This window comes from Fusarium graminearum, chromosome 3 (assembly GCF_000240135.3).
Source record: "Fusarium graminearum PH-1 chromosome 3, whole genome shotgun sequence".
NCBI classification, from domain to species: Eukaryota; Fungi; Ascomycota; class Sordariomycetes; order Hypocreales; family Nectriaceae; genus Fusarium; species Fusarium graminearum.
The window spans coordinates 4,817,307-4,841,128 of NC_026476.1; the positions used below are offsets into that span (position 1 = coordinate 4,817,307).

Consider the following 23,822-nt stretch of genomic DNA (forward strand, 5'->3'; position numbering starts at 1 on the left):
TGAAAGGCGACACAGAAAGCGGGAGAATACAGAAATCGACAGTGACACCTGACAGAGGAGAGAGTATGAGGTCAGGGGAGAGGAGGACAGGAGAAAGAGAAAAACATAGGTAGGCAGGCTTGCACTGCACTAACAGAATGGAGCCCAGAAGCTCGGTTGCCTGCAATTGTTTTTGATTGTTCCCGTCCAGTATGTAACGTGTAGAAATCAAGTTACTGATACCAAGTGCCTCTTTCTTTTTTCTCGCTCTTCATGATGAATCACAGTATTACCACGTTGATGCATTAGTTCCTGCTTGGAGAACGAGCGAGGGTTTGGCTGCATGACAATTGCTTTATCGGTTCCCACCGAGCCTTAAAAGATGTGGACGGTTCTCAAGGATACATGACAATTGATACAACAGGCTATATGATGAAGTAGATAAACATTAGTCCAATTTCTATTTCCATATATCACGTTGACTACCTTACTGAGACTTTACAAATGTGATATAGTACTATCCAGAATGTTCAGTCTGTAGATAATCCCCGTTGTAGGTAAGCACCTACCCAGTTTTCGCGTTTGGTGCTTGCCCAGGATTGGGCCGGAATGGCGCTAACTGCCGCTGCTTCGCGATGCAAGTGGGGCCAGGTACCTAGGCATGATTCCGCAAGACAAACAAGGCCTTTCTTTCGATGTCGAAAACCTGGTATGAGATACAAGATAAGTCTGCGGGAGCCACTGCTACCTCTAATTGTCCAAATACCGCTATAATATTTCTAGTACACATTAATTGATATTTTGTGCAGACAGTAGTAGTTGGTGCCTATCCAGGCAGTACATGCACGCTGCCTTCGGGGAGGTCCGTTCGAGTTCCAGCCACGACACATGTCGTTACAGGCTCCTCGATTAGATGTGGCGGTGCATGACAAAGATGTGGCGTCAATGCGTCGGCCAGCCGCGTACTAACATTTTTTTGACAATTGTATGCGAAAGGCTCGTGCAGCTCTCGCGCAATCTTCCCCAGTAGCTTCCAGCCTCGTTCATCCAGGCCTTCTTCAATCAACCACCCCCAAAACCATATACCCCAATTCTTTATATTTCGTGACGTTGCTTGCGCACAAAACGCGACAAGATGGCTGCTGTAAGTTGCACCGAATTCTCCTCTACGCGGCTCGTTACTTACATAGGCTTCAAACAATAGCCCGTGATGACCGTGTCAGACTCCAAGGACCTCCGAGGTCTCAACCTCATCGCAGCTCATTCTCATATTCGTGGTCTCGGCGTCGATGCGACAACTCTAGAGCCCAGGGCCTCGTCTCAGGGCCTCGTTGGACAAGAGAAGGCGCGAAAAGCTGCTGCTGTCATGCTACAAATGATCAAGGAAGGAAAGATTGCAGGTCGAGCGGTTCTTATTGCAGGACCCCCTAGGTACGTTGGCCCAGCCCTTCAACTGAATATGACGCGTGCTGAACTATGTAAAGCACTGGAAAGACCGCCATTGCCATGGGTATGGCGCAATCTCTCGGCCCCGACGTCCCCTTCACAACCCTTGCGTCTTCAGAAATCTTTTCACTAGAAATGTCCAAGACCGAAGCCCTCACGCAAGCTTTCCGAAAGTCGATCGGTGTACGAATAAAGGAAGAGAGCGAAATTATGGAGGGAGAGGTGGTTGAGATTCAAATTGATCGCAGTGTCACCGGTAGCGCCAAGCAGGGGAAACTAACCATCAAGACAACCGACATGGAAGCGGTTTATGATATGGGCAGCAAGATGATTGATGCCATGACCAAGGAGCGCGTCATGGCCGGCGACATTATCTCGATCGACAAGTCTTCCGGCAAGATCACCAAACTCGGCCGATCCTACGCCCGATCTCGCGACTATGATGCCATGGGCGTCGATACAAAGTTTCTTCAATGCCCCGACGGAGAGCTCCAAAAGCGCAAGGAGGTCGTGCATACGGTCACTCTTCACGAGATTGATGTCATCAACTCGAGAACGCAGGGCTTCCTAGCTCTCTTTTCAGGTGACACGGGTGAGATTCGCAGCGAGATTCGAGATCAAATCAACACCAAGGTTGGCGAGTGGAAGGAAGAGGGCAAGGCTGAGATCGTTCCCGGTGTGTTGTTCATTGATGAAGTTCACATGCTCGACATCGAGTGCTTCTCATACATCAACCGAGCTCTCGAGGACGATCTGGCTCCCGTGGTCATCATGGCCAGCAACAGAGGCAACTCGCGCATTCGCGGAACCGACTACCGTAGCCCTCACGGATTACCCCTCGACTTTTTAGACCGAGTTGCCATCATCAACACGCACTCCTACACCCCCGAGGAGATCAAGCAGATTATTTCGATTCGAGCACAAGAAGAAGAGGTTGACGTGCACCCTGACGCTCTCGCCCTCCTTACCAAGATCGGCCAAGAGGCAGGTCTCCGTTACGCCAGCAATCTCATCACCACTTCGCAACTTGTCTCTGCCAAACGAAAGGCCAAGCAGGTCGAAGTCAGCGACGTGCAACGCAGCTTCCAGCTTTTCTATGACCCTGCGCGCAGCATCAAGTTTGTAGCCGAGTCGGAGAAGCGCCTGATCGGCAACACTGGTGCAGTGGACTTTTCAGTAGGCGCTGCTGTAAGCAACGGCGAGGAGAAGATGGATCTTAGTTAATTATCATGGCGAGCAGAGCCTGGCGTTTAAAGGGTATTGGAATGCGAAGGCGGGTAAACCCGAAGAGAGGAGGGTTATTTGTACCATACTGATTTGGCGTAGAATGGGATCGAACGAAAACTAAGCTCGCAAAGGGATTACAAACCGTCCAGGTTATGTGTGACTCTCACAATGGAAACTTCGTGGTTTTGCTTATTTATGTTTACTAAATCACAGTCTGTTGACGAATACGCCTGTTCCTTTAATGGCAGAAAACGAGTAGAGCCAGAATTACAACTGGCATTGATGAGCTTTGATTTCCAACGGCTGATGCCACAGCGCATCCAACAAATATTGTAGTATACGAAAAGCAAACCGGGCCATACCAACCGTATAACAATACACGCTAGGTAATTGGCGGCTCATTTGTCCATCATAGGTGCATCAAGGTGTCGAAATGCTCGCTCATGGTTGAGGGCAGGGCTGGGCCTCAGTGGGTGTGATGTTGTAGTGCTTTGAAAAGGGATCATCAGTCGCTTCGCGCGGCACATGCTCAGCTATGCCAGCGAGACGCTCTGACTGCTCCTTGCCCCAGAACGTGGCGATGAATTCAAAAATAAGATCCAGACCAGAAGTAACCTAATGCGAGTCTCGGGTTAGACAACATGGAGCAGCTTTCGGGAAGCATCAAGAACTTACACCTGAAGAGGACCAGATTTTCCCGTCAATGACATAACGCGCGGGGGATACCCAATTCACTTTAGGCCCCATCTCCTTCATCGTGGCCCAGGCATTCTTGTTGGTCGTTGCCATGTGTCCATCCAAGACACCTGATCTGGCCGCAACACCAGCACCGGTGCAGATGGTCATCAGGATCTTGACCTTGGGGAACATCTTTGCGATATAGCTAGTAACAGCTTGCAGGTTCGGGTTTCGGGCGCCAGAACCACCAGGAACGATGAGAAGATCAAGGTCCAGCTCGTCGTCGAAAGTGTTGGTCGGTGGGACGGTGGGGAAGAAGCTCGAGTCGAACTTGTTCATAGCCACAGGCTTTGTGGTCACTGGATCAAGTGTCTCTGCTATGAGGTGAAGGTTGAGCTTCTGGACGCCGAGCGACATGAGCTGGAGAGGATCCAGAGGGCCAAAGACGTCAATCATGTCGAATCCCTGGAAAAGGACGACCCCGACAGTGCGGATCTGGGAGCCGGTGATGTTGGGAATGGCACCAGGAGTGATACATGTTGGCTCGGCCTCACGAATGAAGTTAGGGTAGGAATCGTCGTGTCTACCGATGGTTGATGCAAATGTTGTGGCGAATATGGCGAAGATGCCGGTGATAAGAGAGGTTGAGATCTTCATGATAAACAAATATGTACTTGACAACTAGTTTCGAAAGTATTCCAACGAGACAATACTCTAAATAGAGAACGTGTAAATGTTCCTGAAAGAAAAGCACAGAAGAACAACAACGACTGCATACTAAAGCGACTATCAAACATCCGTCTCTTTATATATATGCATATACGATAGTAAATTTAAGACATCATCAATTAATTCCTCAATCAATTTCGGACAAGTCCTCAATCCTTCATGCCCGTAGGGGATATCAACCTTCTCAAACCTGCTCTCGACCCGATTCCTTCATACTAAGGTTGCAACCCGTACAACGTCCTGCAAGTCCCCGACGGTATCGGAAAAGAAAAAGAAACCCCCCTTAACAGCCAATCATTGTTGAGATGCTATCACAGCTTAAACGGCTTCAAATCCTTTGTGGACATTCAAACAATGCTACGCCAACCATTAACCACCCAGACCAGGATGTTATCGAACCATAAGAAAGGCTCAGACAAGCTCCACCGCGCGCAAACCGGTTAAAGAACAGACAAGTTGCCCAGTCATATTTGATGTTTAGCCATATATAGGTATATATCCCCTTTAGGCTCATAATAACTTGAAGCACTTACTTCAACTTTAAAGTTTCCCGAAACAGCCATCGATCATTAGCACTGTTCATCGAGTCCCAGTCTTTTCGTATTAGCATCGTGAGACACTTGACGATGTAAACGCTCAGGGTCCAAATCGGTTTATGTTACATATATGTGTATTGCATGTATTTCTTGAAACTGTTAACTTTGACTACTCTCTTCATTCTTGCATTGATTGCATTAGCAAAATATCCTCTCGTCTCGTGGCTTCTCAGAGCTAGTATCTAGCCTAAATTCGTACATCGTTATTAAGACTCATATTGGGTATCCTACCATGCCAACAGAGCAAACCCCTGTGTTCAGCTTCTTGTTGAAGCCTGTTCGCTGCCAAAAGGGAGACCGTTCATTCCACCAACGCCGGTACACACCGAGAAATGGCCGCCCATCTCCCTTAGTCCAAACTTGAAAGAATTATCCACGCCGCATGTCTATAAAATTGTACAGCACGCACCATCTCCCCAGCTGACCAAGGAGGCTCATGGGTGCTCTTCCAGAGTGGCAATCTGAGCCTCCAAAGCTTTGTTTCCTTTAAGTAGATCCTCCAGCCATTCCGCAGCCATTGCAAGCATGGTACTTTTGCTGAAACCACCACCGCGGAGTCCAGGAACAAGCTCGCATAGATCGTCGAAGCCCTCCTTGATAAGGGTGCGTCTTTTTTGCTCGCTCTTTATGTGATTTTCGCGTTTCTGTTCTTCTGAAAGATTTTCTCTCGACAACTTGGCTGCGTTGACCGCCGATTTTCGACGCTTTCCGCTAGAAACCTCATTAACGACAGGTGAGGTGATCGAGCCTACACGCTCCGCCTTGGGTTTTCGCCTTCGAACAGGCTTTGAGACACCGGCCTCGTCTTGTGTCTCGTCATTTGGCGCATCCTTGCTGTTTCTACTCTTTCTCCTTTTCCTAGGGGGCGTGTTTACCTCTTGCACTTTCGAGAACTCAGATAGTCTACTATGTGGGAGTTGTGCTTTGGCTTGAAGTGGGCTGTTAGGTCGTGTGTTGCCGGCACTCTGACTCTGGGCCAGGCAATTGAGCATCTCCAATTGATCTTTAGATAGAGACTCGCTGGTTTCCTTCTCTGAGCTTGGAGTATAAGCAATTTGGTTGAAATTGGCATCGGAACCCCACTGGTACTCGATGGGTGGTACTCGATGCTGGCGCAACTCATGTGCCCCCATACTCCATTCCGGATAGTGCTCTTGCTCGCTGGCTGCTACACTGCGCCGGTGTTCTTCGCGAAATTCTTCCAATGGCTGATGACGGAGATGCCCTACTGGAGGACCTATTGGCCTTTGCACTGGATTATCCACTCCATTTGACTGATGTCGCTGGTTTAAACCATTATTCTGAACGAGAGTCGCAGCCGCAAGTATCACATCGTCAGAGGCACGCCCATGCTCGCTCTGGTGTTGTGAATGGATCGGGGGTGGCGGTGGAGGAGGCATCATGTGGGATCCCATGGATGTTAAGCCGTGAAATTCATGGATGTTATGAGAAAGCCCTTGCGATGACGGTTCGCCTAACGAAGATCCAGGTTGTTGGCCAAACGAAGTACTAGATCCCATAAACTGCGGAGGAAGATCAAACCAATTTTCGCTGAAGTGTAGACCCTCGCCGTAGGATACGTTGTAATGATCAGTTGTCATGTCGTCGAAAAAGGTTGAAAGGACTTTGTTGTCATTTTCTGATAAGAGAGGAGCACCAGGGGCGGGCTCGGGCGGATCGGCAATAGGAGGATCTTGGTCAGAAGCCATTTGATCTAGTAGAGATTCGAGTCAGCATCTCGGTCTCTGGCTCTGGCAGAATGCTTGGGCAAGTAATATACGTACAGCCAAAGGGCCCAAAAGGGTCTGGGGGTGGCTGCGACGAACCCATCCTTGGAGCGTGCTGTACGACGAGCATGGATGCGCCTTTCCTTGTATTGGGTTTCTGTTGAGAATACTGGCTTTAAGATTTTGGACCAGCTAATAATATTGGTTGGCGTGGTGTTGATACCCAGCGCCTTCGAAGACGGGGTAGCAGGCCGTAGAGTTGTTCGTCCGATGTCAAAGGTAGATGCAGGTAGAAATTGAACCAGTAGCTGTCTAGTATACAGCAGGAGGTCGACGAGAATAAGACCTCAGGATGGCTAGCCGGGATTCGATTCGCTGTGCTTGAAGCATAAAGGAGCCACTGGCGATACGGGCTGTGGGAGCGCTGGAAATCGAATCGCTGGTATGTAAGGGCAAGCAGATCGAAATGCTGATGTTGAAAAGAATGATTCGCAGGTGTTTGTAAATTTTGGGTGAATGTATATATCAAATGCACACTCTCGTTGCATGTGCTTTTCACATAAACGTCGAGCAACTGTAGAGACGGTTAAGCTGGTTCGGGAGATGACTAGGAATACTGTGGTTTAGAGCATGTCGAGGTTGAAGCTGAAGAGAAATCGCCGGACTGTATGATTGCAGAGCTGTGTGGTTTTACTCAAAAGACGGAAGTGAACAAGAGCGACAGGGGACTAAGACAACGAGTTTGAACGGAAAGTGCTTGTGGTGAAAGACGTGCATCAATGCGTCACATCACACCCGCGTCCCAGATGAAGGAGGACAGACAAGGAGCAACTAGGGCCCGGCTTCTTCTGCTCGGACCTTCATAGGACAACACTTGTAATTTGGCCTGGAAAGGTTAGAAAATACCTTGCAAAAAAGGTCAAATGGCAAGTAGTGGCCGAGAAGAGGATGGGAGGGTTGGGAAGGAGGGTGGAGGTGGTGGTAGTGGTAGTGGTGGTAGTGGTAGTGGTGGTGTTTAACTACTAACCTGGGTATGTTATGTACAGTAGTCTACTAAAAGTAAGTAGGCACGGCACGGTAGGTAAAGTGGTTTAGGTAGGCGCAGACGGTGTTGGCGTCAAGTTGGAGATGGAGATGGCGGGTGGGGAGTCCACCGTGACTGCCCTGCCCGCGTGTATGTAGGTAACGGCGCGGAAGGTGGAAGCCGCGGACGTGTAGCTGCTACTTGGGGGCAAAGTAGTCAAGTTTTTGGGGAAACACATTGCAAAGCGAGAGTTGAACGGTAATTGGACCCGTTGACCTAGTCTGGGCAGCTTCTCGACCGTCCCAGCCATGTGGGGTTGCCTCGGAACTTTGCACGCGCCTCTTCTCCAAGTATCGTATACCTCAGTCTGGTGTGCTTTATTTCTGCATCCCCATGCTCACCTCCCTGCTGGATCACTGTGTCACCTGCAACTTTTATCGACGTCGACCAAAGTTTTGAGCTTTTAAGAACCTTGATTTTAAAGGTATCTCGGAGAATATATCATGGATATTATTGAGAAGCCTCAAGCCCTACTCAAAGGATAAAAAAGGCCCAGTTTCCCTCATCTTGTTCAACAATCAATTCACCAGCAAAATTCACCAACACATTCGTCGCTCTCCGAGGCTCCCGGTATGGAGTCATCTTGTTATGACGTATCTTTATATCCATAATCTGCCACCCCAACTGCAGCATATGCATCTATGGGACTATCACATGCTTCGATTTCGACTTCAGATCTCCCAACAGCTCTATTCTGCGACCCAGTTGACGACGCCTCAGCTCCAGCTACCATTCATTCGCCCAGCCAAGCCTCAAAGGACAGACAGTGATCCAAGTTTTAATTGGTTCTGCCTCTGCATTTTTCGCCTGCTGGGAGGGTCGAGTATCTAGTCATCTTGGCGTAGTACCCAGCGGCCAGCAGACAGACTGACTGCAGATTGACTGCAGATTATGTTGCTGGTCACTTGACACATTAACTTACTTCTAGTCAGCGATATCATGAGGCTGAAGCGAACCAACAAAATTCTATCATCTGAATCAGCATAGCGTCAAGCATATGCACCGATGCCGCCCTTTTCCCACCGAAACTCGACAAACGCGACGGACCATATTTACTCGACTTTGCTATCACAGCCTCTGTTTTTTCTTCTCTCCCTACCGTGACTCGTGACCGCGATCGGCCCGTGCGACAAGTTATAATACTCTATGCAATATTCAGGATTAAGTCAAACAGGGGCCAAAACAGTCCAAGAAAGACCTTCTGAGAAAGGAATGATGTCGACTGAACTCATGCTTCAAAGGGAGATCAGGTCAGGAAGAAAAGCCGAAACCTGTTCGAGGTCCGAAATTTGGCGTGGGTCTTCCCTGTCGCACGTCGTTTTCGAGAACATTTCATTCCATGTGTGAATGTGTATTAATGATGATTCTAGCCTAATGCAGATAGATGTTGGCCAGGTCCTGGAGTGTCAAATTTCGTTATCGCACGCGGGACTTTGACTTGGTGCATACTACGTAGCCTTTCCTAATCTTCGTCAGTACTTCCATGATATTCTAGATTCAAGCAAAAGGTCTTGCTTTCTTGGTCTGTGATAGCATCGTAAGATTTTCCAACTCGGTCTCATAGAGTAAAATTTACGTACCAGACCCATATTGTGTACCTGCTTTCATCCTAATGAGGCAGCTGCACAAGGCACCCCTGTACCCCAGAATTACACACAGCCGCCCTGGAGCTCAGGTAGTGGGACCCTGTCGACCACATGCAAATACGCTTATGCCTGTACCTGTACCTGAAAGCGTTGGTTAGTGATAACCTCACTCACTCAGCTTGACTTAATTTTACATACGAGTATCCATCTTTGGCCTAATAACTTGATCCTCCTCGACCGTTAACGGCTACAACGTTGCATATCAGAAACTTCTTCTAGGTCCCGCACCTACCTAGACAGTCCTAAACTAAACGATTCTCTGCTCTGACTTGAGCTGAACCCCTGAACTACCGTCATCGTCATCATCAACACCAGCATCATCATCAACCCCTCCAATTCGGACGATATCCGCACAATTCACCTGAGCTTATTTCCTCATTGTGCATTTGCTAGAACGTTTCATACTTTCAGCCCATTTCGGAGTTGTTACTCAAAGAATATCGTTCCCCAGGCGAGTGAGTGTACGGTAGTTCTCTGATTACACCCTCCCAAAGATTTGCGGCTCCATCACCAAACAAAGTAACTGTCCATACTACATTCCCTACAGCCCTGTCATGGCTCATGTCAGAGCCGTTGAGTATTTCACGCCCTATGTCCTCCGGGGACGAACCGCGATGCACTTTCACGCGCAACATCTTGAATATCAAGCCGAGGCTCAAGTGAGAGCTCGGCGAGGCAACTTGAAGTCTCCACACACAACGTCAAAGAAGGAGTTATCATATCAACTCCTTATTGTTCATCTTATTAAAACAGCCTCAACTATCCTTCGTCGTCCTTGTCATCAAAAGTTTTACATCCAATCTGCGGAACATACTGTCAGTGCATCAGGTAGCGGATGTCACCGGCTCTGGGCCTTTCACCTCCCTTTTTCGATTTCCTTTACACCATCTTTACTATACTTTTCATCCTACTTGACAGGGGTAGTCCAGTTACTGACCGGTCAGAAATAGAGCACATAGAGTATCCCCGCGACGACTTTCGCCCATACCCACCTCCGAGTGCCAATTACCCTCGTCTCCGGCAGCAGGTGCCGTAGCCCTGCGTAGGATCTTCATTTATGCCGGAGCATTATGCCTGTACTTGATCTACGGCCTACCCGTAAAGGGCCCCTGAGGCTCGATTCTGTCCCCGAGATCCTCCGCCCGTTGATTCGGGCCTATCTCTTGGGCTATGCATCTGCCGTGGCGCCCCGGCTCTTGACATTAGTGTTACAGCATGTTGCTAAGAGAAGGCGCAAAGCAGCCAATCAACTCTCTCTGGACCTTGATGATAGCTCATTCTTCAAGTCTGCGATACGCATAGTGAAGACCGGATTCAACCCACAGCGATTCCCAACTTTCTGCGCCATTTTGGCCGGTGGTACTACTCTTTTGCAGGTAAGTAAAACAAGTTTTCATGAACTCTTCCAACTATTTTGCTAGAAATTGCATTCTTTGCTTCTCCGTTACTGTATCACCGTGCTCAGTTGCCAAGAATACCTAAATGAACGATATGTCATAGGCACTAGACTGAAGCTAATACGTTACAAGGAACCCTTGAAGAGTATTCTAGAGAAAACTGCCAAAGGTCTCAGTGAGGCAGGTCGTTTGAGGCAAGTACAGCCTCATCCTGGCAAAAGACTGATATCCATTACTAACTCGATCTTCTCAGACTGGCGAGATGGTTAGCTACATTCCTTGCTGCATGGTTTGGTCTGCGTCTTCTGCACTCATACGAGGGCCGAGCATATACAGAAACAGTACCGCCGAAGGAAGGATCACCCCCTGATACGGAACCTCAGACTGTCAGGTTCGCTGGTCGAACAATGGATCTAACCCTGTTTGCTGTTACTCGAGCCCTCGACGTTGTTGTTGGTGATGTTTGGGCAAGGCACAAGGCCCGCCGCCTAGCTTCCAACAAGTGGACAAAGGTAGAGCACGCACTTCTTCTGATCATCACCCATGTAGGTTTGCTAATATTCCTGATAGACCGAACGGTTCGTCTCCAGATTCGTTGACCCCCTGGTTTTCGCCGCCTCCTCAGGCCTTGTGATGTGGGCTTGGTTTTATCATCCAAAACGTCTTCCACGGAGCTACAACAAATGGATCACGTCGGCTGCCTCTGTGGACCTGCGTCTCATTGAGGCTCTTCGACGTTGTCATACAGGCGAATTCCAGTATGGCAAGGAGACGGGACAGGCACACCTTCTTCAGGGAATGTGCGTTGACTACGAGTGGCCCCTTGCCTGGGGAGATCCCGCCGTTGTTGTGCCCATTCCGTGCCAAATGGTCCATATGTCAAGCGGACCTTCGTGCGAGCATCATGCCATTAGTCGCTTCTTTCGAGCCTGGAAGTGGTCAATGGCCACGTACTTGCCCCTGACGCTTGCTCTCGCCCTACGTAACCCGTCTCACAAAGCTCTGCGTCGGGCCATTGTCTCATCTTGCCGTTCATCTAGTTTTCTCGCAACCTTTATCACCCTTTTCTACTATGGTGTGTGTCTTAGCCGCACCCGCATCGGACCCCGGCTCCCCGGTGGTACCACTATTGAGCGTCGTCAACACATGGACAGTGGAATTTGTGTTGGCACGGGTTGTTTTCTTTGTGGTTGGAGCATCTTGATCGAGACAGAAGGTCGGAGGAAGGACATTGCATTGTTTGTAGCCCCACGAGCCATGGCTACGATCCTACCTCGACGATACTCGTTGGACAAGGAGTGGCGAGAGAGGCTAGTATTCGCCATCAGCACAGCGATCGTATTTACCTGCGTTTCGGAAAACCCCGACCGAGTACGAGGTGTTTTTGGAAAGATGCTCAAAATGGTCCTCAGTGCATAGGACTGTGCGAATCGGTAGAGGGCAAGACTCTAGGGGTTTGATCTGCGGTCCTGCTACTTTTTCTTCTTGCTGTTGTTCTCGGTATATCCAATGTATGACAGGTCCACACTTTGATAGAATATTGTACGAAATGATAATGTATAATTAACCTCACGCAAACATCACACGAATCCTCTTTTTACTATAAAACTGTAACTCAATTGCCTGTATTAATCTAATCCTCCGGCCTGTCTGTTATCCCTTGAACCAAGCAACTGCTCCCAGCACGAAGATGCATGCCAACATGTCGCTTCTCACTGTTGTGAAGATTTGACCATAGCGCATCACGATTTCAATGTAACCCTTGGCGGGCTGTGGTACGAATTGCATCACAGTGCCCACAATGCCAGCAGGCGGGCTACCCCTCCTATCGAGGAAGAACCTGGTTGTGAGGAGAAGAGTCTCCGCAGTCGCAAACGTCCAGAAGAATAGCTTTTTGCGATGCTCGAGCTCCGTCTCCATCTCGGGCTCGGCGGCTGCAATAAGGGGATCCGCAGGTGTTGTGCCAGCAAGGGCGGCACGCTCACGTTCGATCTTGCTACCAGTGAAGGGGGTGAGTAGAACAATGTAGAAGCCGAGACCAATAGCAACAATGGCGTGAAGAAGGCGCCAAAGGTTTGTAGAAGCACTGCTGCGCACAGCAGTTTGAGGTACCGGTGGTCCTTGACCAGGTACTGCGCCAGGCATGCCAGGGAAAGGTGGCATGGATCCTGCAGGAAGGCCTGCACCAGCCATGAGCTGGGACATCATCTTCATCATGGGGTCTTCCTCGACGCCACCAGGAGCAGGGCTTGCGGTGCCGCTGCCATTGCCGCGCTCGAAGCCAAGCATCATCTGTCGCAACTGGTCTTCTGAGATGTTGGGCTCCGGGGTCTCGGGGGCACTCGCACGTGAAGTATCAGCGCGCTTGGTCTCGTAGTAGTGTTCTGAGATGTCAACTTCGTCGGGGTCCGCATGCTGGGCAGTCGAAGATGCTACAGATGCTGAGACAGCGGGAGCTGGTGTGGGAGCGTCAGTCGCTGTGGTAGTTGCGATAGCAGGTTCGGGTTCTATAAAATTATGTTAGCATTTGGCAATCACAGAAATATGAGAGCATGTGCATTATTACCTCCTGGAATCCGGCCCCCTAGACCGGTGATCTTGTTGAGTCTTGCGGAACCTCCAGCCTTGAGCTTTGCTTCGCGGCGTTCCTTACGAAGACGGGCCTGCTCGGCAGCTCGCTGAGCAGCAGCATCCTCTGGACTTTGTGTTGTCTCTGTCATGACTTAATACTTTTCTGGTGACAACGTGTATTGAAAGGATAAAAGTCGACCGACGTCTAGGTAGTCACGATGAAGTGGTGCTTTCACCCAAAGTGGAGTGCGGCAAGCGTTGAGTTGGGACCGACATGACAGCTGGCCATGATGTAGGGCAAATGTCTGAAACTTACCCTATACCATCTAGCAAAGGCAACTACCAACATCAATAGAAACTCTCGTGATCATAAACACTCTAGTATTGCCTTTACATTTCATACTTTATCATTTAAACGCAATTCGTTTTTCATTGTGCTTATTCGCTCATCAGGTGGTGTTGCAAATAATATGATTGCCAGTAATCCAACAATTATATAATTCAATGGCAAGTCAATTAACACGCCATGCCAAGTTCAATAATAGCTGTCGTCGTTCGAGTATTTGTTTCAATATAGTACTTTATATCCGTATTGTTTTAATGTTGCTAGTAGGGATCGCGTCAACTCAACCACCATGATCATCACATAAGTTTCAACCACCAAAAGCCTAACCAACGACAACAAAAAGCACAGGCCGTATAGTACCTGAACTGTGACAATTGCGACGATTGCTGGCACATAAAGATATTATGTTTATTCTGAATGGTTTACACGGAATGATTCATATCGAGGCAATAATGTAGAAAACACATAACAACGTTGGCATATACCTTTTCTAATCTACCAAATGTTCAGCGTGGGTGTCATCGTGAATATCATTCCCAATCATGCACCATTCGCTAAACTATTCAACTACCACAGCCCGTCATACACGTTCCATAGGTAAGGTGCAAATCATGCTGTATTATAAAAACTCTGCTCATGGTGTAGCCTTGCTCATGCTAACCAGTCGCTTGACACCAACCTGTAGTCGAATTAGTTAAACACTCGAGTCGTTGTTATCAGGGGAACTTACCATCCAGTTGCCACACTCCTCAGTCTTGTCTCGCTGAATCTCGACCTGCAGTTTGTGCGCACCGTCGTAGTTCTTGGCCTCAAGAGCATTGGCGAGCTCAGTCAATTGCTCAATTGTGTCAGGCTTGACAAGTTCCTCATTGTTGAGATGGTCAAAGAGCAACCCAAGTCGCTTCTGTGTATCCTTGACCTGAGGCGCAAAAGTCGCAGGAGCTTTGGAAGCGACTCGCTGCATATCTTGGTTCAGGATATCTACCAACCGTTGAGCGCTGGGAGGGATATGTGATCGGTCACCAGCAGGATGTCTGGCCTTGGCAGGCGCTGACTGGGGAGGAGGAGGGGTTGGTCTGGGAGATGCAGTACCAGCAGGTCCTCCAGGAGGCCCAGGTCGGTTCATAGGAGGCGGCCCGGTTGGTGGTGCAGATGGCTGGCTAGGAGGAGCACCGTATGGCGAGGGAGCATACTGGCCAGGAGTTGACTGCTGGGGCGGGGCGCCAAACGAACCGGCCGGGGGAGGACGGCTGGCGGCTCCAGGAGGCGGTACAGATCCTGGGGGCTGGTTGAATTGTTGCTGTGGCTGAGCTGTAGGAGTGGGAGCATATCGGTTGGAAGGTGGTGCCGCAGCAGGAGGGGCATTATACGGCGATGCAGTCCGTGGGAGAGCGTTTGGAATTGGCGAAGGGATTGCGCCGGCAGCGGGAGGAGGGGGTGCGTAAGGGTTGTGGCCACCGGCAGCTGGAGGGGGAGGGGCCTGGAAGTTCTGGGGAGGAGCTGCTAGGGGAGATTGAACCCGAGGGGGCGCGGATCCCTTGGGGGGAGGAGGAGGAGGAGTCGCTCCAGTTCGTTGTCCATAAGGAGAACCGCCAGGGGGCGGAGGAGCACTTGTGCCTGGCTGGCCGGGGAAAGGCGAAGTGATAGGCTGAACATTGGGCGTGCTTCTGCGTGCTGGAGGTGCCTTGGTCACAAGAGGCACGTCATTCCAGTTGTCCATATTCTTTACCTTGGCCGCAGGTGTTACCGACGAGGGAGTGGTGTTTCGAGGAGGACCGCCCATTGGGGGAGGTGCCAAAGGAGCCGGTGCACCATAACCAGGTTGAGCGGGAGCACCGTAACCAGACTGAGCGGGAGCGCCATAGCCAGGCTGGGCAGGAGCACCATATCCTGGCTGAGCAGCAGGCTGATAGCCACCTGGCGCACCATAACCGGGTTGCGCAGGAGCGGCAAAACTGTTATGTGGCTGATAAGGGTTTGTAGGGGGCTGATAATGCTGTGCAGGCGATGCAGTAGATCGAGGAGCAGCAGGGCTTGGAGCAATGTTGCTGTAAGGGTTGGCAGGACCGGAGCCGGTTATGGTTCCAGGGACAAGTGCCGGCTGAGGAGGCTGATATCCGACAGTAGGCTGAGCTCGGGACGTGGTTCGGCTTGACGATGCTGGCACTCGGGCAGCGGGCTGGGCAGCAGGCTTCTTGGTAGCTAGGCGCACGCGGTTTCTCGCCAGCTCAGCAGCAGGATAATTCGAAGGAAGAAGATCAAGATACTTCTGAGCAGTCTCGAGCTGCCCATGACCAGCCAGGATATCAGCATACTCGGTGTACTTGTTGTACAGAGTGGAAAGCTTCCAGTCCGAGTCCAAATTTGTCTCGCTATCCTGGAACTTGGTGGCATGGCGAAAGACGGTGACCTTTTCGATGAAGTTCTGCAGCGATCGAGCATGAACAGAAAAGGTAGAGTCGCCAGACTCCTCCTTCAGTCCAGCCTGTTCAGCTTCATCGAGCTCAGCAGCCCATATGGACACCACCTTCTCAAGCTTGGAACCGACCAGGTAGCAGAACGAAGCATCCTTTCGGTCTCCCTCCTCGTTGATTCGGTCACCCAGCGCCTCGCAGAGATCCGAGAATTCAGCCGGGTCGGAGAATGTGCAGAGAATAGCCATGGTCTCTTTCCAGCTCTCCAAATCGGCGTTGTAGACCACGTCCCAGAGGTTCTTTGTAATAACGGAACCGAGCAGACGCATGTAGCTTGGCATATCAGTCTTGCGCGACAGGTAGGCAGCTTGAACCTTGTCAACCAGTTCTTGACCACCACAGTTGGCAATCAAGAATGCGTCAGCAAAGCGATCCTCTTTGAGACACAGATCAGTTGCCTTGGCGAAGTTTCCAAGCATCAGGGCAGTTGTGATACTCTTCTCAACAGAAGTATCAGTGTCGCTGAAAAGATGGAAGGGGTTATCTGTCTTGGCACCCTTGGTAGCAGCGAGGTTGGACAGGAAATCATCGCCATCGCCCTCGGCGCCGTCAAAGAAGCTCGAGACACGCTTGTGCTTCTTTTCCCCGGTATCCTCGGACGATGTTTTGGTTTCGTCTTCCTCTTGAGCTTCCTCGGTAGTTTCTTCGGCACTGCCGTTGGTGAGATCGTCCTTCTTGAAACCAAGATATTCGACAATCTTTTCACGTGGGTTTTCGCCAACCAAAGTCCCCATTACCTCCCAGTCGGCCTTTTCTTCATCAGTCTTGGCATTCTCGACTCGATCGGAACAAATCTCAGTGATGTTGCCAGAAGCAATATCGTCCTGGAACTTCTGGGTGGCGGAAGAAACATCAGAGTCAACAGAGAAGTTGGTGATCGTGATCTTGGAGGAGCGCTTTTGGCCAGGCTGGGTGGCATTAGGCTTGAAGACAACGATCTTCCCACCGAAACCAAAAGAGGCACCGACGGGTCTCTCGAACCAGTTGGGGGCCTTAGCCAAGGACCACGAGGCGTCCTGAGGCTGATCCTGAGCAGCCCGGAAGAAGTCCTCGTCATCAAGGTTCTTCTCAGCTGCGGCCTTGGAGGTATCGGGGTTGGTGTTTTGGAGAGTCTGCACAGTAATTTTGCCATCGAAGCTGGCAGTCGCTGAAAGGTTGGGGTTATGAGGGTTGAAACGGGTGAGGAAAGTCCAGTTGGTCACTTCGGGCAATTCGCCGTATCGCTCGCCAGTGCTAGGGTTCCACACAATAGTTCGGTTGTCCTTGCCCGACGAAAGCAAGAGATCGGCATCTTGCTGGCACCAAGATAGAGAGAGAATGCCAGACTCGTGTCCCTGAAGTGTCTTTTCAGGAGCATTGGAGTTTCGAAGGTTCCACAACAGGATGACAGGGTTGTTGTCATCTGGGGTTGCTGTCAAGAGCTTCGTTGAGTTGTTGGGATCCCAAGCAATAGAGCTGACAGCCTTTCGGTTGTTGTTGAGAGTTAAAGAAGCCTTCTTAGTCTTGAGATCCCAGACTGTGACAAATCCGCCGTTTCCGCCGGTGGCAAGAATATGCGAGACTTTTTGGTTCCATGCGAGACATTCGATATCATCGGATCGGGCAGCAGCGTTTCCCAGTCGGAAGGGGTTATCAATATCGTTGACGTCGTAGATGAAGAGTTCTCCTTTGGCGCCTGCTGTGGCTAGAATCTGAGGCTTCAATGGGTTGAATTCTAATGTCTTAATTGGACCGCTGTGTTTTGATGTCTGGGAGATGAGGGCATCTGAATCTCCGGCAATGAGCTTCTCGGCATCCCAAAGATCCAGAGATCCATTTTCGAGGGCACCGGCGATGATACCCCGGGGATGATCCTCATTGGGAGGACCCCATGCGACATCGTAAAACCTGGGAAGTTGATCAGAACATGGTGTTTTCTATGCGCGAGCTTGTATCTACCTAGCGTCGGTGCTGATACTGGCGACAGGTTGTAGCTCGAGGCCCTGCTGTTGATCGTCTAAAGCAAGGTCCCAGAGTTCAAGCTTGCTCTCGTCTGAAAAATCGACGTCAACAGCTCCAGCACGAGTACCAGTGACTAAGATGGGCTTGCCAGCACCTGGGGACCAGGCGAAGGCGGCCGTTCGGGGAATCTCTCGAAGGCGCACCATGATGGTGATGGCGGGGAGTTGATGGACTTATGCGACGAATGTACCAGTTCAGAATAACGTTTTGATATAATGGCAAAGCTTATAAAGACAGAAAAAGGGCAATTATGACCGGGGACAAGCCATAAAGTTCACAATGAGTATGTCACCTCTGCCCGCAGTAATGCTTCAAAAGAAAGTGAAGCAAAGCGAGACCAGGTCGGTGGAGGTGCGTCTTGTAGTGGGAGGTATGATGCCAGATTGCAGGCTGCCCCGTACTTGCTCCTGAGCTCCCTATGGCCACGTCCGTGCCTCCTGAGTTGTCGAGGGGAGGTGGGGCAAAGCTATCACGTGCAGATAGCTTCTATCCCATATTCTACCTATTACCTCTAGGTTAGTAGTCAATTGCAGACAGTTTATAAGACATTATGAGGAATGAAGATAGCTGAGTCGAATAGTGACTACTGATAGTTGTTTGTAGAATGGATAATAATGGTGAAGTCAAGATGAAGGTAGCAGCAACATAGACACCCACTCGTCTGTGACTCCGAACAGATACACTCAATTGAACACCCCAATACATTAAAAAACTGAAACTTAATCGAATAACCATTTGATATGATGTATCATAACAATCTTCTATTATCATTATGAACATGGGCATGCATATAGAGCTCCAACTAATAGTTATTGTTTCACAGATACACTACGTGCTAGATCTGATGTATGTCCCATGTCAAGCCTCAAAGCCGCAGATAATAAAATAAGTTTTCTTTCATAATACCAATAGATAGTTTGAAAGTCAGTGAGAACACAAAATTAATGCTCATGGTCACCTGTTGGGCGACTTGAAGCTCAATGTGTACCGTGTAAGTCAAGTTTGAATTTCAACATCACGTGACAGTAAAGAACCTCTCGTCAATCAGCCAAGCAACATCCATGCTATTGGATAATATGAGTTCAACGCGAACGACTTGCAAACTCACTCACCACCACCTTTTTCGTTTCACCTTTCGAACTCACATTACGAATCAACTATGTCGGACGCAGCTCGATGGAAGGCCACAGTCCATGTGGGCGGCCTGTCTCAAATGGCAACTCAGAGTCATGTTCTAGACGCCTTTATCCCGTTCGGTGAGATTGTCGAGGTCAAGGTGCCAAAACCTGACGCGCCAAACTCTACAGAAGCCCATCGAGGTTTCGCATACGTCGAGTACGAGGATGCTGCAGATGCGAAGGAAGCTATCGATAATATGGATCAATCGGAGTTTTTCGGAAAGGTCCTCAAGGTCTCACAAGCCAAGGCGCCCAAGAGCGCAGATGATGGACTGGGCAGCAAGACAGCAGTTTGGGAAAAGGTACGATCTAAGTCATGTTTTTTTGTTTTGCCAACACTACTAACTAAATATACAGGAAGGATGGTTGGCTGAGCATGCAGCAGACGATGAGGGAGCAGTGGCAGATTCCGGTCCTGACCCTATGCAAGGATTGGAACAACTCGATGTTGCAGGACCAAAGCCTGAATGATGACAAAAGTTGGAGGTTATTTATCGGGTTTATTGCTGGCATAGCGAAGGCGTTTGAGGCATTGGATTCACGGTTACTGGTGGGCAAGGGTGAGATAAATATCAATCACCGAAATTCATATTTTATGCCTGACGGAGTTCCCTGCTACCGTGCTGTCCTGAAATGTACAGTACTGCCCTTCCCAGGATATTCAACCAATTTCATTCCCCGAGAGTCACTCTATTCTTCGCACAAATTTAGTGCTCCTCGCTCTCACCGTGACCGCTGTTTGCCGCACGCGCAGCAGGGCCCTGTCGAGCGAGACGGAGGTTCTTATCGACGATGAACTTGCGGGAGATGGAGTAGCCGGCAGCGCCGAGAGCGAAGCCAACAACGACAGCTAGACGGTGTATTAGAACGGATAGAACATCAATTGGAGGTTTTATGGTTTACCGAGGGGGTACAGCTCAGGAGGGATCTGCTTGAGCTTTCGGAGTCGCTGAGAGATGGTGTGGCCTTGGATCCTGTTAGTGTCCAGCTTAATTGGAACATGTGCGCATCCTCGTTCGAAGCTTCGATCCGTTCGATGAAGCTTGATGGAAGCCTTTGTGATTACGTACCAGCCTGGTCCTCCTTCTATAATATGAAACCTGGTCAGCGATTGATGTCATACTGAGCCGAGGGCTAAAGAGCTCGTTCTCTCAGCCATTGATACGGGAATACTTACGGGGACGGGTCGCAGCATGCGAGGCGTCTGCCTGAACATTCGGAGAACAGCGGTAGAACGCATCTTTGAGATGAATGAGTGGGGAGGGTCTAAAGAAGAGAGGTCCAGAGGTGATGATTCAATTGGAAATTGAGTCCAATGTTTGGAGTTGGCCGAATGAACATCTGATGTGCAATTGCGAACAGAGGGCCCCACCAGTTGTAATGGGTGCCTTACGCCATTGGCCCGGGGTGGTACAAGCCTGAGGCACACACTAAGCTCTCTCTCTTTGGAAATCGAACCACCCAATTCGAGCCTTGTCGGACAACGTCGACGCATTCACTCTCTCCATCCAAAACACACCGAGGTCCATACTCGCCGTCATTGACCAATCTCCTCTCCCTTAAGTCAATTTCTCATCAATCCATTCAAAATGTCGGACGACGGTCAGGAGCTTGTTACCAAGCCCTTCAAGTTTGTCACTGGTATGTTCAATTGTCCTTGATAATCCCGCTTTACGCTTGCGGGATCGAAAAAATGACCTGATGTTATCCCGAGGCTAACAATCCCATGCAGCTGGTAAGCAACGATCCCCGCGAACACCATCGAACTCTCGACGACGACGACATGCGAAATAAAAAACGCGACGCCGAAGAACGATGCTCAATTGCACTTGTCTCAATCGCCACGAAACGATCTAACATGTCTTAGGCACTGATGCTCGTTTCCCCAACATGAACCAGACCAAGCACTGCTGGCAAAACTACGTCGATTACCACAAGTGCATTATCGCCAAGGGCGAGGACTTTGCGCCCTGCCGCCAGGTACGATATCCCGAATAATAACACTGTCCGCGACGCATCATACTAATTGGTGTCCAGTTCTGGCTGTCTTACCGATCCCTCTGCCCCTCCGGCTGGTACCAGCGTTGGGATGAGCAGCGCGGTATGTTTAATCCTCACGATGGCAATTTATTCGGAGCTCGGACTAACGCAATGTATAGAGTCCGGCAACTTCCCCGTCAAGCTCGATGCTTAAGCTCAATCTGTAGATATGGAATAGTGGATGATGTTAGAAGATTCAGAGCAGACGCAGACACACTGCAATTGTATCATTTGTGAAAATGCTTTAAAAGCCAACCCCAAATATTGACTGTTGTGCTTTGAACTTTCCAACGAACTTGTGATGACGTCTCTTGAGTCATAGATCGTCAGATGACAATAGTTGGTATCATTAAGACTATGTAAGGCCTGATCTGAAAACGCTGATAATTCAAATTCCTATTAACGAAAAGAGTCCGTACTCCATAATAACATAAATACCTGTCGCGATTTGTCAGATACGACTGACAACGCTCAACATTTGTCTAACGTTTGGAGCATCCTCGCATATTATACCCGGTGCAATCCTGTCATTTTCCCTCATCCTCTTCATCCGAGCTCATAAATTCGTCGTCCTCATCAAAACCGAAGAATGCCTTTGCTTTACCCTTGCCGGCCTTGGATTCTTCAGCGGGTGGTGGTGTTGATTCCTTTGAAGAGGCTTCCTTATCATCATCTGAGCCAGATTGTTCGTTGCTTGGCTGTGTAGAGCTGGAACCATGAGAAGTGCCGAGTAGGTTATCTCTGTAATTGCCGGCCTTCATGGCCTCCAAAACTGCCTCTCGAGTCCTTTCACTGCTCTCTTCTTTATCCTCAACCCACTGACCGTCCAGCCGGCTTTTACTGCCTGACTTAATCTCAGCCTCCCTTTGTTCAGAGGCCTGGACGATCTGCTCCCAACGCTCACGGCGCTTCTCTTTCTCTTTCTTCTCCATTTCAGGCTTGATAGCCAGATATTCTGCCAAAGCCTTGGCCTCATTAACTGTGCGCAAGCGTCGCCCATCCAAATTTCGACTGGATCCATGATCCTCTTGGCTCTTCTTCTTGCGCGATGACATGCGACCACCTGCGGCTCTCAGCTGTGATCCGAAACCACCCTTGCCACCACAAAGGGGCACTGCGAGTCGCAAGGAAAGAAATTCATCATCGGTTGTGGAAAGAAATTCGGAAATGGGCGAATCTGATGAGTTGGGGAGTTGCTTGTTCGAAAGAGTGGTAAGAATGAGTCTTGACTGGGTTGTTGGCAGTCGGTCATCTAGGTGTTCGCGCAATTCTGTAACTGTTGTTGATGGGGACAGAGGAAGAACGAGAGTCGGTGGCAGTCCCAGACCAGAAAAGCTGGTGATGAGAACATTCAGGTTTCGCGGAGACATGATGCGAATGGTATTGAGCGTAAACGGTGAGAGATGAATGAAGCTTGTCGCAAAGATTCGCTCGCCCATCAAATGCACAGCACGGTTGCAGATAGTCTGAGAAGTTAAGTGGAACCTTGCACTGCCACTCAACCGATCTGCGCCACAGCGTCCTCATCACGTGAAAACAGCCACATCTTGCTCCTTCCCCACCCCACTTCGCTACATCTCATTTTCTGGTAGGGTTTCCGCCCACAAAAGTTGACATTTTGAGTCCTTGCCTTCGTCCCTCCGAAAACTGCCACCTTCCAACATCGACCCTTCCGACGAGCAGCAAATACCGCCACGATGTTGATTCCCAAGGCCGACCGCAAGAAGATCCACGAGGTAATAACCAATACTTTCGAGCTACGCCGCGACGATGACGGCGAATTGCGAGCTGCACAGAAACAATTGCAATAGCGCACATAACTAACAGTTTGGCTCTCAGTACCTCTTCCGTGAGGGTGTCCTCGTCGCCCAGAAGGACTTCAACCTTCCCAAGCACCCCGATATCGACACCAAGAACCTGTTCGTTATCAAGGCTATGCAGTCGCTCAACTCTCGCGGCTATGTCAAGACTCAGTTCTCTTGGCAATACTACTACTACACCCTGACCCCCGAGGGTCTCGACTACCTCCGCGAGTGGCTTCACCTCCCCGCTGAGATCGTTCCCGCTACCCACATCAAGCAACAACGATCGCACGCTCCTCCCCGTGGCATGCTCGGTGAGGGCGAGCGCGAGCGACGACCTTTCGGCCGTGGCCGCGGTGGTGACCGAGGTGACCGTGAGGGTGGATACCGACGAAGGGATGCTGGCGAGGGCAAGGAGGGTGGTGCTCCCGGCGAGTTCGCTCCTCAGTTGTGAGTTGCCCTGATGTCTGGATCGTTGAGACGAATCAATTGCTAACATGCTGCTAGCCGTGGTGGATTTGGCCGTGGCCGTGGCGCTGCCCCCCCTTCTTAAACGAACCCATTTTATCATCTAGGTGGTCATAAATGAGAAGCATGGCGAAGGGTATCGGCATGTACTCATAAAAAATGGAGGGCAATTTCTACCATGGGTTTCGCTCGTGTGACAGGGGTTGCGTGGGGGATCCGTGGGAGTTTGAGGGTTTTAGAACCTCGGAATCATTTGCATCAAGGTCAATGTTTGCCGCCGTCAAAACGAGATAATTGCTCGGGAGATACGTGAAGACGTCAATCTTTTCAGTGATGTGAGACGAGACCTAATGTTTATGCCAAACGCCCACTGAGGCACGTCTAAATGAATCATCCGTGCCGTCACCTCAGATTCCATATCTGCCCACCATGC

The 23,822-nt window shown here is 49.9% G+C and overlaps 11 protein-coding genes across 11 annotated transcripts; 5 read left to right on the forward strand and 6 right to left on the reverse strand.

Moving 5' to 3' along the window:
* The first annotated feature begins 1,048 nt into the window (after positions 1-1,048).
* FGSG_06260 (uncharacterized protein) lies at positions 1,049-2,742 on the forward strand. Its single transcript, XM_011326608.1, has 3 exons — positions 1,049-1,123; positions 1,184-1,410; positions 1,464-2,742. The coding sequence occupies exons 1-3, from the start codon at positions 1,115-1,117 to the stop codon at positions 2,647-2,649; spliced, it is 1,422 nt and encodes a 473-aa protein (XP_011324910.1). The 5' UTR covers positions 1,049-1,114; the 3' UTR covers positions 2,650-2,742.
* A 351-nt stretch (positions 2,743-3,093) lies between these two features.
* FGSG_06261 (uncharacterized protein) lies at positions 3,094-3,987 on the reverse strand (the record flags this gene model as incomplete). Its single annotated transcript, XM_011326609.1, has 2 exons — positions 3,094-3,267; positions 3,328-3,987. 2 exons carry the CDS (start codon positions 3,985-3,987, stop codon positions 3,094-3,096), a joined length of 834 nt encoding a protein of 277 aa, XP_011324911.1.
* Positions 3,988-4,938: 951 nt separating this feature from the next.
* On the reverse strand, positions 4,939-6,512 carry FGSG_06262 (uncharacterized protein; the record flags this gene model as incomplete). The annotated part of the gene is made up of 2 exons (XM_011326610.1): positions 4,939-6,369; positions 6,440-6,512. The coding sequence occupies 2 exons, from the start codon at positions 6,510-6,512 to the stop codon at positions 5,090-5,092; spliced, it is 1,353 nt and encodes a 450-aa protein (XP_011324912.1). The 3' UTR covers positions 4,939-5,089.
* Positions 6,513-10,182: 3,670 nt separating this feature from the next.
* On the forward strand, positions 10,183-11,928 carry FGSG_06263 (uncharacterized protein; the record flags this gene model as incomplete). The annotated part of the gene is made up of 4 exons (XM_011326611.1): positions 10,183-10,488; positions 10,642-10,774; positions 10,852-11,021; positions 11,080-11,928. The coding sequence occupies 4 exons, from the start codon at positions 10,183-10,185 to the stop codon at positions 11,926-11,928; spliced, it is 1,458 nt and encodes a 485-aa protein (XP_011324913.1).
* A 234-nt stretch (positions 11,929-12,162) lies between these two features.
* FGSG_06264 (uncharacterized protein) lies at positions 12,163-13,251 on the reverse strand (the record flags this gene model as incomplete). The annotated part of the gene is made up of 2 exons (XM_011326612.1): positions 13,076-13,251; positions 12,163-13,016 (listed from the first exon to the last, which is right to left on the reverse strand). The coding sequence occupies exons 1-2, from the start codon at positions 13,227-13,229 to the stop codon at positions 12,163-12,165; spliced, it is 1,008 nt and encodes a 335-aa protein (XP_011324914.1). The 5' UTR covers positions 13,230-13,251.
* An 809-nt stretch (positions 13,252-14,060) lies between these two features.
* Positions 14,061-18,047, reverse strand: FGSG_06265 (uncharacterized protein; the record flags this gene model as incomplete). The annotated part of the gene is made up of 3 exons (XM_011326613.1): positions 14,061-14,105; positions 14,157-17,787; positions 17,839-18,047. 3 exons carry the CDS (start codon positions 18,045-18,047, stop codon positions 14,061-14,063), a joined length of 3,885 nt encoding a protein of 1,294 aa, XP_011324915.1.
* A 1,013-nt stretch (positions 18,048-19,060) lies between these two features.
* Positions 19,061-19,550, forward strand: FGSG_06266 (uncharacterized protein; the record flags this gene model as incomplete). The annotated part of the gene is made up of 2 exons (XM_011326614.1): positions 19,061-19,381; positions 19,437-19,550. 2 exons carry the CDS (start codon positions 19,061-19,063, stop codon positions 19,548-19,550), a joined length of 435 nt encoding a protein of 144 aa, XP_011324916.1.
* FGSG_06267 (uncharacterized protein) lies at positions 19,388-20,414 on the reverse strand. The gene is made up of 4 exons (XM_011326615.1): positions 20,257-20,414; positions 20,150-20,165; positions 19,983-20,045; positions 19,388-19,929 (listed from the first exon to the last, which is right to left on the reverse strand). The coding sequence occupies exons 1-4, from the start codon at positions 20,317-20,319 to the stop codon at positions 19,787-19,789; spliced, it is 285 nt and encodes a 94-aa protein (XP_011324917.1). The 5' UTR covers positions 20,320-20,414; the 3' UTR covers positions 19,388-19,786.
* Positions 20,415-20,668: 254 nt separating this feature from the next.
* FGSG_06268 (cytochrome c oxidase polypeptide VIb) lies at positions 20,669-21,273 on the forward strand (the record flags this gene model as incomplete). Its single annotated transcript, XM_011326616.1, has 3 exons — positions 20,669-20,720; positions 20,947-21,059; positions 21,241-21,273. The coding sequence occupies 3 exons, from the start codon at positions 20,669-20,671 to the stop codon at positions 21,271-21,273; spliced, it is 198 nt and encodes a 65-aa protein (XP_011324918.1).
* A 373-nt stretch (positions 21,274-21,646) lies between these two features.
* Positions 21,647-22,558, reverse strand: FGSG_06269 (uncharacterized protein; the record flags this gene model as incomplete). The annotated part of the gene is made up of 1 exon (XM_011326617.1): positions 21,647-22,558. One exon carries the CDS (start codon positions 22,556-22,558, stop codon positions 21,647-21,649), a length of 912 nt encoding a protein of 303 aa, XP_011324919.1.
* A 195-nt stretch (positions 22,559-22,753) lies between these two features.
* On the forward strand, positions 22,754-23,805 carry FGSG_06270 (uncharacterized protein). Its single transcript, XM_011326618.1, has 3 exons — positions 22,754-22,855; positions 22,959-23,371; positions 23,429-23,805. Exons 1-3 carry the CDS (start codon positions 22,817-22,819, stop codon positions 23,472-23,474), a joined length of 498 nt encoding a protein of 165 aa, XP_011324920.1. The 5' UTR covers positions 22,754-22,816; the 3' UTR covers positions 23,475-23,805.
* The last annotated feature ends 17 nt before the right edge of the window (positions 23,806-23,822 follow it).

Excerpts from the sequence above, each read along its gene's own strand:
- FGSG_06260 (XM_011326608.1), top strand. Across the intron at positions 1,411-1,463 it reads CTTATTGCAGGACCCCCTAG|CACTGGAAAGACCGCCATTG; the intron begins GTACGTTGGCCC and ends AACTATGTAAAG.
- FGSG_06270 (XM_011326618.1), top strand. The coding sequence starts at position 22,817 with ATGTTGATTCCCAAGGCCGACCGCAAGAAGATCCACGAG. Across the intron at positions 22,856-22,958 it reads ACCGCAAGAAGATCCACGAG|TACCTCTTCCGTGAGGGTGT; the intron begins GTAATAACCAAT and ends TTTGGCTCTCAG. Across the intron at positions 23,372-23,428 it reads GGCGAGTTCGCTCCTCAGTT|CCGTGGTGGATTTGGCCGTG; the intron begins GTGAGTTGCCCT and ends ACATGCTGCTAG.
- FGSG_06267 (XM_011326615.1), bottom strand. The coding sequence starts at position 20,319 with ATGCGTTCTACCGCTGTTCTCCGAATGTTCAGGCAGACGCCTCGCATG. Across the intron at positions 19,930-19,982 it reads TCCTGAGCTGTACCCCCTCG|CTGTCGTTGTTGGCTTCGCT; the intron begins GTAAACCATAAA and ends TACACCGTCTAG.